Below are 13277 nucleotides of genomic sequence, written 5' to 3' on the forward strand. Positions count from 1 at the left end.
AAATTTATTTTCTGTACATAGATAAATGTGCAAAGCGTTATGCAGAGGAAGTGTGCTGCAGGAACACAAGTGGCAGAGTTCTTTAGATAGCCGTCCGCCTGTGTTGCAGAGTCTACTACGGCCGTGGAAGCGTCGCGCTGGCTGTGCAACAACACGCAGGTGGAGCCTGGAGGGCGGGAGGTGAGCTGCGGCGACGGCTGGTGCGTGGCGGAGAGTGCTCTGTGCAACGGCGTCCCGGACTGCGCCGGCGGCGAGGACGAGGGCGTGCCGCACTGCGGTGAGTGCCGACTCACATTCACCAGCGCATAGGCCAATCAAATGATTCCAGGGAATATCCCTACTTCCACATCTTGTAAGATCCCTTGCGCTTCTTGCTCCTCCTCCTCCTTCTCAGACGGGTTCTCTTGACTGACGATATGCACTGGGTGCACCAGAAAAGAAATTAATGCAAAGAAAAAAATTTTAATGGGAAAAGAACAAAATGTTTGCTGCTAAAACAGCCATTTTTCCTATTTTTATTTGCCATAATAACTTATTTAAATGTAAGCTTGTTTTTCTTCGTATGGTATCTGGAGTGTGTGCTGTGTGCTATGTGTATGAAATGTTATAAACCGTGACAAAAGTATATGAGTATAACCATGTTAGGTCTAACTAAAAAAAGCTAGAAAAATAAGACAGACTCAGAAAAAAAATGTTTTATTTAATCTTGTTTTTAAAGTTAAACAGAAAAAAGTTATTCAATCGTCATCGAAAAGTAAAATGTAAAGTGGTGGAAGAGAGGAGTGAAACGTAAGACAACGCCAGCAATGATACGACTATCTTATCGATATATTGCTCCTAGTGTCGGGGTCCTGTAACATATCATGCATCTCGCCCCTCAAAGGCAGGAATCTATTGGCTATTATTTTATTAATTATTATTTCAATTGAATTTAAATAATTATCGTGAGAGTTAGGTTCATTGAAGGTGTCATCTGCATTATTTTATTCCAGTGGTATTTTTATTGCTTGCTTCCTGTGGTAATAAAAGTTATGACTGAGCACTTCTTTCACGGGGGTTGAAATCGTGGAGGTAAAAATCGAAGTGATATGGCACTATAGACTACGGAGATAAGAAAAGAAGGGAAGTGGTACTACAGACTTACGCTGTAGGTTGTTTTGAAGCCAAGAGTTGACGGGGCCTGCCGCCATTTTAAGTAGCCCAAAACATTAGCAGACTACCGTTCGGGATTGTGTCTTGCTGATTGTTTCTGTCGTGTGCATGCAACGGCTGTTTTAAATACTACTCGTAAAAATTACAGTGCTTGCTTGAATAACATAGTATCAGGAGCGCAATTTCGAATTTGATGTAGTAATGCGACGTCTTTGGTCTCGTTGATGTAACTTGTTTATTTTAATGCATTTCGAATAATGAAGAAGAGAGGGACGTGATGTGAAAAGGTTGCTTTCAGGAATTTTATTCCACTTGTACTATACTTGTATCGATAGCAAATGAAGCTGGAACTCCGAAACTAATGCCTGTTTTCTTACTGGTACCTCTTTTTGTTAGTGATATTTTCAGTTTTCAACTCGTATGCACAACATTTTTAATGTCCATGTTTACAAAAAGTCTATCTATGTGTTCTTTGTTAGCCTATAAACGTGCGCATCGAGGAAAGAAGGAAAGCGGCATCGTACCTTGAGCATGTCAACGAAGTGAACGATTATTGAAATGTCAAAGAATCAGAACTGCATACTGGTATACCTACATGCAGAATAGAGTTCTTGTTTTATTAGATTGTTAGTGGTTTAGTTTCACTGTAGTTTACACATCTTCTCACTTTGAAATCTTACCTATGATGTCTCATTAGTGTGTGTGTAATTCACTACGCGGGCAATACTGGGAGTGGTGATCGTACTGAAAGTCGTGAGCTACCCATTGTTAAAATAACAATTCCAACAGTGTAACAGAAAAATTGCTGGATTGTAATCTACAGACCTTGAACCTAGTGTTGTCATATTCTGACATCATTAGCATATATCACGTGATCAAAGACAGTACTTCCACACTGGCCGACCGCAATGTTGTGTTTTGACAGAGTGCTGTCATGGAATTCCTTGTTAAAGAGGGAAAATGTGCTGGGTGGCAAACTGGTCCGCATGCTCCCAACACTCGCGACTTGGCACCCTCCGCCAAACCGTCTCTTCGGATCTGTTACGGAACAGACGCGAGGGCAACGCTGCGAGACTATAGAAGACGTCCGGCAAGCACTCTTCAGTGTCTTTGGGAATCTGGAACGAAGTTCTGTAGTAAGGGTATTCTAAAACTTACAGGACAATGGGCAAAATGTGTGCAAAGAAATGTAGTGCTCATTGGTTTCAGTATGATTCTCGTAGATCAGAATTTAAGACAAGCTGTCGAACAACTGTTGATCTAACTGTAACCCCCCTCCCCCCATAAGCGACGAGACTACACCTTTTTATCTGCCATAAATTTTGAAAGCTCTTCTATCTGTTAGCTCTTAATTAAATTTCATAAGTAATATGACTCCGGTGTAAACGTCCTGAAAATATTCACCTTCTTTTGCAAAAATGTTGACCCTTGAATGAAAAGCAACTCTATTTGTCTCCAGTAAGTGGTGTATTAGATAATAATCATGGTTTCATAGCACAACGGAATACATGAAAAAAAAGTCAAAATGCTCTGAGCACCATGGGACTTAAATTCTGAGGTCATCAGTCCCCTAGAATTTAAAAGTACTTAAACCTAACTAACGTAAGGACATCACAAACACCCATGCCCGAGGCAGGATTCGAACCTGCGACCGTAGCGGTCACGCGGTTCCAGACTGAAGCGCCTAGAACCGTATGGCCACGCCGGCGGAATACATGAAGAGGACCACTGACATGGGTTAAAGCAATGCAAAACTGTAACCATTAAATATTCATTCTGACACAACTTATAAGTCTTCTCTTATAGAAAAATGTCTCAAAGTTCTCTGCAGATTATACCTACCTTATTTTGGCTGAATGTTCTACGCAAGGAAGAAGGATACTCTACATGCCGGAAGCAGTTTCTCGTTGTTAATTCTATGGAAGGCAGATTCTTCTCAGTGATTCTAAAGATAACCCGAAGTCGACCATTCGTCTCCCGTGCAATCAGTATAATTCTTTGCTTTGTCGAAGAGTGATCTGAGACCTCATTTGGACTTCCCCTTCTCAGAGACAGCTGCAGGACCACATCAAAGCTCCCTACATTCTTTTACTAGCAATGAAAGACAGACGGCCACAAGACTTACTATTAACAAAGACGGCTGCAAAACAGGAGACACTATTAACAGTGACCTGCTTTTTCCATTAATGAACTAAAATATGTAACTTTCCGCTACACACGTATCACCAAAACCAACGACAGCATACAAAAGAAACAGCTAACAACTCATATAGCGGGGCTCAGAGCAAGTCCACTACAACCAGTGTAAGAATATACGCCATTGTGTTTCGTTTGTGCGAGGGCTGAATAAAACCTTCGTTAACTGGGTTTGGATGGGAATATTTTAATAAACAAAAGTAGAAATAATCGTTATAATGTAATCTTTAATTACCAGTATTCACTTTTCCACATAATCACCACGCCAATTGGATACATTTCTGCCAACGATGAACAAGTTTTCTGAAGCCGTCACGGAAGGAGTCGACACAACTACAGTCTCACAGTTGTCTCAACGTTTTCATAAGAAGCGTAATGATGTCCCTGCAGATCGTTTTTCATTATCGGGAACAGATAGAAGTCAGACGGAGTTAAATCTGGACTGTATGGAGGATGCCGTACAGTGGTGAGCTTTCATTTCAAGAGTCAGCATGCAGGGTACCCATCGTGCACAGATCTCCCCATAGCCAAGCAAAGCAATAATGTGACCCACACGTTCTTGTGAAATGGCGATTGTGGTTGCTATTTCTCTCTGAGTGATACGACGATCGTCCTAAATCAATCTGTCACCATTTTGCTTGTGAAACTCGTTGGTTGCTGTGACAGGACGTACAACGTTTTGACTGTCACGCAGGTCAGATGTTCCCGCCTCAACATCTTTAAACTTACTCGCCCAACGATGCACAGTACTCACATCAACATAATCACCATAAACTGCTTTCATTCTCTGATGAATCTCCTGTGGGGTGACACCTTCTGCGGTCAAGAATTCAATGGCTGTACGTTGTTTAAATCGCACTGATCGACCGTCTGCGCAGGGTTCCATACTTTCCATACGTTACACTGCAAGAACACAACTGTTCATTGCTAAGGCTTCGCGCCAACTAGAGCTGTAGAGAAGAGGCTATGGAACAAGCCAGTACCTGCCGCATACCAATGCTGCCAACTGTTGAAGAGTTACAAAGGTGGAGGCATTACGTTTCCGTCAACCCTCGTATTTTCTTTGTTTCCCATCTATTTATCAGCGTTAACAGTTAGCCCTCATTTCCGATACAGCAGATGTTCTGCAAGTGACATTTTGTTCTTAGCATAGACCTATGGCTAAAATGGACAAACTATCGCAGAAAAACGAAAATGTAAATGAAGGCAAGATGCAAGAGGCGTAAGTGAAATGTAAATGGTATTGATAAACTTAGTGATTTCAGATTTGAGTTCACTCATCTTCTATAGTCTTATTTTCAGAAAATTATTAATAAATGCATACTGATATGGAGAGTTATGGTTGAGTAGAAACTAATTCAAACTGTTCTTTTGCAAGACGGTTAATAATTATTCTCTGCAACCACAGGAACTGCGAAGGAAAGAAGAAGCTTAGAAACCTGTTCACGTCAATAACGGATTCAATTCCACATTCTTTGACTAAATTACTGTTCTACAATGTCTTACGGCCCCTGGTAGTGCGCCGTCTGTTGAATATGGTGTAGGCAATGCACTGACACCCTCTCCGTCTTCCGCCAACTTCGTCACCTACAGCACAAACACAACTGAACTCTCTGCACTCTAAACAGATGATGCAGCCACAAGGCTTACATTAGTCGGCATGACTAATGACGACGAACAGTGAAAAACACCCCATTTAAGGAAACTAATTTACCTGGCGGGATATCATACAAAACAATGTAGCATGCCTTTCTATATTTTTACTGCCTTCATGGTTCGTTGGTTAGCATCGTAGGCTACAGATGACGTACCGAGTTTGATTCTAGTTGATCACCTCCTCCCTTTCTCTTGCGAAAAACTGTGAGAGGAAAGTTAAAGAAGCCAACTGACCATCAATAGCAATAAACAAGTAGCATAAGTCGTGAGTGTGTGGGCTTTATTTTGTCAAGTTGCGCAATGGATTGATCCAACAAGTACCCTTTGGTTCCTGCAAGAAATAATTTCCACCTCACACTACTACAGAAGTCAGACAGACGCTCCTAATGTACCAACAACAACTGCTTGAAAACATTCAGCAATAAATATCATCTGAGTCGTCTGCTGTAAGGAAAAGACACAAAAATATTCCATATTCTTACATAACTTGTGGGATACTTGGGTACGGGAGTATTGCTAATTAGTGTAAGAAAAGCACTAAACGAACGAAAAATATCATTTATTACAAAAAATTCAGAGAAATCAAGTGCACCTTTTTCTTATAAAATAATAATAAATTTCCGGGTTCTTTTCGAAACAGTAGATTGCCACTTATGGATAGGAATGCTATTGTTTTACATAGTATGCAAAGATTCTATTCTCCCTTTTCTTTAAGAATGTTATTTACTCGGCAGAATGGCTTAGAGCCGCGCCTACACAACTTGAATAACTTTTATAGGTACGGTCAAGGCTGTTGTGTGAGAAATGTAGTGGAGTGTACTGTTAAGGAGGACATATGGGGCTCGGATACGCTATAGCGCACAGTACTCTGAACTGCGACGACTGCTGCCTGCGTCGCTCGCTGCTGACAAATAACACAACTCTCTCTTTCTATCTGGATTGACCTTCGCCGCCGGCCAGAGTGGCCGAGCGGTTCTAGGCGCTACAGTCTGGAACCGCGCGACCGCTACGGTCGCAGGTTCGAATCCTGCCTCGGGCATGGATGTGTGTGATGTCCTTAGGTTAATTATGTTTAAGTAGTTCTACGTTCTAGGGGACTGATGACCTCAGAAGTTAAGTCCCGTACTGCTCAGAGCCATTTGAACCATTTTTTTGACCTTCGCCAATCAAACTCTCCCTACGCCTTGATGAGGTCAAGGACTCCTATCCGCCCCTAGTCTAACTATTGGCGTGGTACACCGGTCAGATAACCAGCCCACCACTCAGTACTCGCTCGCAGGCGTTTCACTAGTACTCTGTCCGTATTCACACTGCACAATAAGTGTGGCGGCAATTTTACGTGCTCTGGAATGGCTCCTTCTTCTGGAATAGTTGTAAGGGTATATCATTCACTGTCTTCCCTCACTCCTTTAGCTGCTTGAGTCAGAAATATTCCGCCAGTCAGAGTTGGTCTTTTAAACGAGAGAATGACGTTTCATTTAATTCGACCAATGCAGAAATCTGTAGCATCTCCGTTAGGCATATACTGTCCTCCTGTGAGAACTCCGTAACTACTTCGGTCCGTGAAAAAAATGCGTCTTCTGGGGGCTCCCATACAATGTAGCGGAATTTCCTTTTAAGCCGAACATGGGGGTCATTATCCCTTCACTCTGGCAAAAGCTCTCTTCTCTCTGGGCGGTCGCTTCGGGCCAAAGTAGGTGTTGTAGGGAAGCAGCATACTCACGCCTTATAAAATTCACATCAGTCTTTCCATTGCGTGCCAGCCTAGTCCGCTGTAACTAGCTCTGTCGTCATAAATGTTGCGCAATGCTTTAGAAATCAAGTAAATAACCTGAAACGTTTCTAGCATGTCAGGAGTAATACTAAATCAATATGTGTTGAATATCAGTTCAATAACTTTAACCATTTCCGAAATTTGGGCTTTTTTCCAGAAAAATCATTGGCGCAACAGAAAAGAGCTAGAAACTTAAAAATTTATATTTAGATTCCTTTTTCATAATAATTTAGTAGAAACAGTATTCTGGATCTCACAAATTACAATTTTAGTTTAAATTCATGATTTTCTGGTTTTTATCTTAGAAATTAAGGAAGCAAGATAGATTAAGTAGGCGAATAAATAAGTCTAGGATGTTAAAATTTAAGCAGAAGGGAGATCCGCTATAATCATAAAAATGTGAGAAGTTTCAACAGAATAACTATAAAACTATATCTATAGCGTATCTCCAAAGAGTTAGTTCTGAACTCGTCTACTGTGTGTAGTGTAATTAAATTAATTATCTCGCCCAAAATATTTGACTCAGCCACATCAGAATTTTATTGTGATTACTTACCTGTGTGCTGATTGTACATTTACATTGAAAGCTTCATCGGCCATCAGCAAAGGAAGCAATTATTTATTCGATAACTTAAAGTGGTGCATTACTAGCCCAGCGCGTAGTCGGGAGAGCGGATTTGATCAGGCGTTCCCTTAGCCGTCCGCACCGCGGCTTTATATGTAAGAACGCTGTGCGAGCGGAGGAAGGCCCCAGTTCTCTCCAGACGCTGATTAGCGCACCACCTGTACTGGGAGTCGCGTCGCGAAGGTATCGTTGATATACACAGCCTCGGATGCAGTAATAAGTTACTCGGGATATGCGTAACCATGAAACCGTTTTCGAGTGAAGTGTTAATTTTGGGATGACGTTAATGATCTATCTTTAGTTTGCGTATGTCGTATTTTCACGTGCCGCCGCAGGACAGACATTCTACCAATATTTAGTGTGGCGTTTGATGAACATTATCATCAAATTATGGCGAGCATTCACTTAAACATTTAATTTGAACAGTTATAGTGGCATCAGCGCATTATTCTCTGAACTGCTCTGGTAGTTGGATTGTGAGGATTCTTTTTGGTCTGTGACTTTCAGAATATAGTGAACATTTGAGAGAGAATGGTTTTTTATTATGAATCCCAGACAATCTCCTAATTCCTCAGACCTATAAGCTGTAGCTATAAATGTATTTCTCAGATGAAGTGGGCACTAGGAATCCTAATTACAGGCTTCACGTTTTGCTAATCACTTTCTGGTTGTCAATGTTGTAGTTAGAGAGCCAGTGTTGAGAACCGCAAACAGCATAGAATACAAAACATTTATTCTATTATTCTACCCGCCGCCCCACAGTGTGTTGTTGACCCAGCCATCTGAAGGGACAGTCTTCCCAGTGGGCTAGTTTCCTCTTTGGAACGAAATTTCCTGTGGTTGTCATGTTGTGTATATCGGTGCGCACTTGCGATTTACTTATTAGATTTGCATATCACTTACATGAATTCTTACAAAATTGACTCTACCTTATCGAGTTTCAGTTCGAATGAAGCGTCTTGCTATGCAGAATACGATTGTGAGGACGGATTATGTAAGAAATGAAGGTCAGGAGACCACGCCACCTTACAAAGTAATATGCAGACATCTGCAGTTGACTTCAAACGAAAGTTTTGTACAAACTGGAAATGTTGTAGAAGTTACGATATCATTCAAACGACTACGAATTGTATTTAACGGAGTGTTATCGCACAAGGCATCTAAGGATGTATTAGATATGTTTTTATAGGTGGCAAATGGTAAACAACGTACACTCTAAGGCAAAAGGGGAAAAAAAGACACACCACGAGGGAATTAGAGGAATGGGAGGGAAATCGATAGATGTTGATTACATGTACAGGCAAACAACAAATTACTACAACTTCAGGCGAATTCGATTATTTATTGGGGTGGCCATGCGATTCTAGGCGCTACAGTCTGGAACCGAGCGTCGGCTGCGGTCGCAGGTTCGAAGCCTGCCTTAGGCATGGATGTTTGTGATGCCTTTAGGTTAGTTAGGTTTAATTAGTTCTAAGTTCTAGGCGACTGATGACCTCAGCAGTTAAGTCGCATAGTGCTCAGAGCCATTTGAACCATTTGATTTGATTATTTATTTAAGAGAAAGAGCTTCACAAGTTGAGCTGGTCAATAACGCCCTGGCCCATCTCTGGTCCTAGTAAGTAAGCGGTTATTCCACCTGGCATTGAATGGTAGAGTTTTTGGATGTCCTCCTGAAGAATATAGTACCAAATTCTTTCTTCCCTCATCATGACGCCTCAGTTCGAAGCGGGACTCATGAGTGAAGAGAATTCTACGCCTGTTAATGAGATTCCAGGCCGAAGACGTGTCTGGAGACGCCCAGATATCGGTGGGATATCAATCTGACTGTCACTCGCCATACGGTTCGACAACCAGAAGTGAAGATCTGGGGTGACATTTCTTTTCACAGCAGGACACCTTTGGTTGTCATCCGCGGCACAATTACAACACAACGGTACATCGACGACATTCTACGCACCGTTCCATTGCCTCCCATGACAAGCCATCCCAGGCCTACATTTCAACAAGATAAATTACGCCCGGACGGGGCGAGCCTTTCTGCTGCTTCTCTTCGTGTCTGTCAAACCATACCTTGACCGGAAAGGTCGTCGGATCTCTCCCAAGTCGAGAACGTTTGGAGCATTATTGGCACGACAGAATTTGGCGCGTTATCGTCTGGAGGACATCCAACAACTTTGTCAATCAGTGCAAGCCGAATAACTGCCAGAGGTTGACGAACGCGTTATTGGCTCGCTCAATTCGTGAGACTCTTGCTCTTGAATGAATCATCCAATTTTTCTCTGAAACTGTAATCATTTGTTTGTACTACAGATCATCACATCTATCGATTTCGGTGCATTACGGATAACTGGTTCATAGTGCGTCATTTTTGTGAGTGTGTGTTTAAGTTTATGTTTTAAAGCTCATATTTACTGAAAACAAAAACTGCTTATATCCTCGTGACAATCACTTGCATGTTCCACTGTTATAACTATTTCTAGTTTAATTTAAAACCAGTCCTTAGATTATGCCAAAAAGACTCTTTCACGAAATAAGTTGTAGATCACTAAAGTAAATGCATGACATTAATATAAACTGTAATGAAAAACTGATCGTGAGTACCCTTTACTCACTTTTTATTTAATAATGTAGCAGTATATGGTCTTTCAGGCCGTTTGCCGCACGAACACGTATAACAAAGAAAGAAAAAAACAGGACCTTGGTGAAAGCTCTCTATTTACGAACGACGACATCGGATACCGGAGGCTAGGCAGGACGCCCGAGAGAGTCCGTCTTCTCGCACCTACTTGGCAATAGCCGCTCCACGGCGACTCTGGAAGAAAAGCAAACAGCACAGCTAGCTCAATATCTGGACCGCCATGCTTTTTGTGGCTATCGAGAATTCAGAAGACGAGTGAAAATAAGCAAAGTAGCGCGAATCTTTAGATAACACACTATCGACAGAAATGGAGTGGGTTCGGTATGTGGCAGCTTTTCGCAAATAAACACTGGCGCCTGTGTTTGGAGATGCCGCAGCCGGGGGCCCGCCACTCAAAAAGCCACCCCCAACTGACGCAGCGGTGTAAACGTGTACCGCTCCGTTTATTTACTAGCACTTCCCGTATCTTGAGACGCCCATCCGCCCGCCACTTTTTCAGCTGAGACACTCACTCGGCTGCAGCGAGTTCGATCGACGAGTGAGGCTTGTTTGAGGTATTTTCGCGCCTGCCTCTTGACGTGGGTCGGCACTTAGCCAGCCAGCAGTATCGCTAACCTCTTTTCTCCGCCCTAGCATCAAACGAAAGACGAAACTGCTGCAATTTGAACCGGCAAAGTCGACGCAAGCTGTGTCACAGACGCCAAGGTCGCAGTTTAACGTTGCTAAATCCTTTGCGAAGTAGAGGACGACATCTTTCGGAGCGGAGAACAAAGACTGGAAAGTGTAACGTTTTTTGATATCCTGCTGTAGCACTAACTAGCAAAATCCAAGCTTTCCGTTCTTTATGTTTCATTATATTAGATGCTCCATCCGTTACTAATCGTCAAAACAACTTCAAGTCTTACAACGAAAGACAAAGAGTGGATATTCTGTCGTCTTCATTCTTTATGTTAACCGCCTTTTTTTTCTTATAAGTCGTCATCAGAGATCAATAGCACAATATTGTTGCCATTGACCATACCCTGGTAATAGAAAGTTCTGGAAGGTAGTTATCAGAATGTAAAAGTCCGTTGGCAAACTCACAAGGTAAAAGCTATATTTTATAACGAAAACAGACAATAAGAGAACACTTAGAAGATCAGAGCCGAACTTGTGCAGATAAGACAAATAAAGTTATATGTAGTAAGCTATGTTACAGCTAAATTCAAATTTCTACTTCAAGAAAAACGATACAGTTACAAGTAACAAATATAGAGAACTAGAGTGATGGAAAAACGTATGCACATATTGAAACAGAAGAGTGTCCGGAAATGTAGTACACATGTATATTAACTTACGAAATAACGTGAACTCCTAGTATGTGACAGACCATCTTAAGTGATCAACTTGACTGAGTGGATTACCTGAGAATAGGAGAGAAGCGACGGGTGTTCCCACATTGTCCCCTGCTCGTCCATGTCTCTTGTATATGTACACTAAATTTATGAGTATTCCACTGTCGCTACAAATGTGTAATGCTTTTGCAGTTATCGTCCACGAGCTTTTGACGATATTTGAAGACCTCCCTCAAAGAAGATTGTGTATCACATTTTTGGCAATACTGAGTTGTCACTGGACTGTAGTGCTACATCACATGAGACGCGCTACCATAACGATGTATGTCTTTTTTTCTTTTTACAAGTTCAGTTATTTGCAGCTGTAAAGTCGACCATTTTGGAAGAACATCGTGTATCAATGAAAACGCCGGATCTGGCTGATGTAAGTTTCACTCCATAGAATATCGCGTCATTAAATAAAAGCATAGAAAGGAAAATGAATCGATAATATTGGGCGCGGAATGTCAAGGAAAGGAGAAGGAAGAGCTGCAGCTGGTAAGGATGTGCCTAAAAAAATTGCACTAAACGTGATACGTGAAAGAACGTGGTACATTATTATAATGTAAAAATTATACCCCAGAATAATATGGTTGATCCGGTCATTGGCCTGGGCAAACTAACAACCGTATAATGACACTTTTGTGCGACTACTCTATCTTGAGAGTATATTTTATAACAGTACAGCAGAAGTTTATTGTTTCTGGACATGTATTTCTCCCCTGGAACAGTACTTCTGAATAAATCGTAAAAAGAAGAGCAGTGGATACCATGATTACCTACGAATGGGAGTAGGGTAAAGTTACGTTAGTCACACCACAGCCTAAGTCGTACTCCTGTAATAAACAATCGTGCTAGAAATCAAAAAAAAGTGAGCAGACTTTTGGCAGCCGTGGTAGGAAAATAATTAACAAGTAAGTTTGTTTGACTGTTTTTATTATATTCTCTCGCTCATTTGTAAGCAATTTCAGAGAACAATATTGTGGTAAAGTAATTATTTTGTATCATGTCTATTTCCTAGGTACTCTGTCACTCATTTAAGCATAATCAAACGGTAGAAACCTTTGGGGTTATGCCTGTAATTCTGGCTTGAAATGGGAGACGTCTCATTGTCTAAGTCGTACCTGTACATAATTCGTTAATCGTACCAGTGCCACTTAATCGTTTATGGAAATCACATACCAACTAAAAATAGTTTGTTTCATCTGATCAATATGACGAAGAGAGCGTACAATAGCAGGATGATATGGAAGAAGCTTTATTGAAACATCAGAACAGTGAAATAGGATATAACGAAGCACGTACACTACGTGGTCAAAAGTATCCCTACACCCCCAAAAACATACGTTTTTTATATTAGGTGCGTTGTGCTGCCACCCACTGCACTGCCAGGTACTCCATATCAGCGACGTCAGTACCAATTAGACATCGTGAGAGAGCAGAATGGGGCGCTCCGCGGAACACACGGTCTTCGAACGTGGTCAGGTGATTTGGTGTCACTTGTGTCACGTATGTACGCAAGATTTCCACACTCCTAAACATCCCAAATCCAGTGTTTCCGATGTGATAGTGACGTAGAAACGTGAAGGGACACGTACAGCACAAAAACGTACAGTCCGACATCGTTCGTTGACTGACACAGATCGCCGACATCTATGTAGATCATCACACAGGAATTCCAAACTGCATCAGGTTCCACTTCAAGTACTATAATAGTTAGGTGGGAGGTGATAATAATTCGATTTCATGGTCGAGCGGCTGCTCATGAACCACGCATCACGCTAGTAAATGCCAAACGACGGCTCTCTTGGTGTAAGGAGCGTAAACATTGGACGATTGAACAGCGGAAAAACGTTGTGTGGA

General features: G+C 41.7%; 1 protein-coding gene across 1 annotated transcript in view; it reads left to right on the forward strand.

The window, feature by feature from the left end:
• LOC126330497 (G-protein coupled receptor GRL101-like) overlaps positions 1 to 13277 on the forward strand; it is a 643973-nt gene that overhangs the window by 171007 nt on the left and 459689 nt on the right. Inside the window, exon 3 of the mRNA XM_049996361.1 lies at positions 110 to 277. Within this exon, the coding sequence (XP_049852318.1) occupies positions 110 to 277 (168 nt within the window). The remainder of the gene's footprint in view (positions 1 to 109; positions 278 to 13277) is intronic.

The sequence above is a fragment of the Schistocerca gregaria genome, chromosome 2 (genome assembly GCF_023897955.1).
Source record: "Schistocerca gregaria isolate iqSchGreg1 chromosome 2, iqSchGreg1.2, whole genome shotgun sequence".
NCBI lineage: Eukaryota > Metazoa > Arthropoda > Insecta > Orthoptera > Acrididae > Schistocerca > Schistocerca gregaria.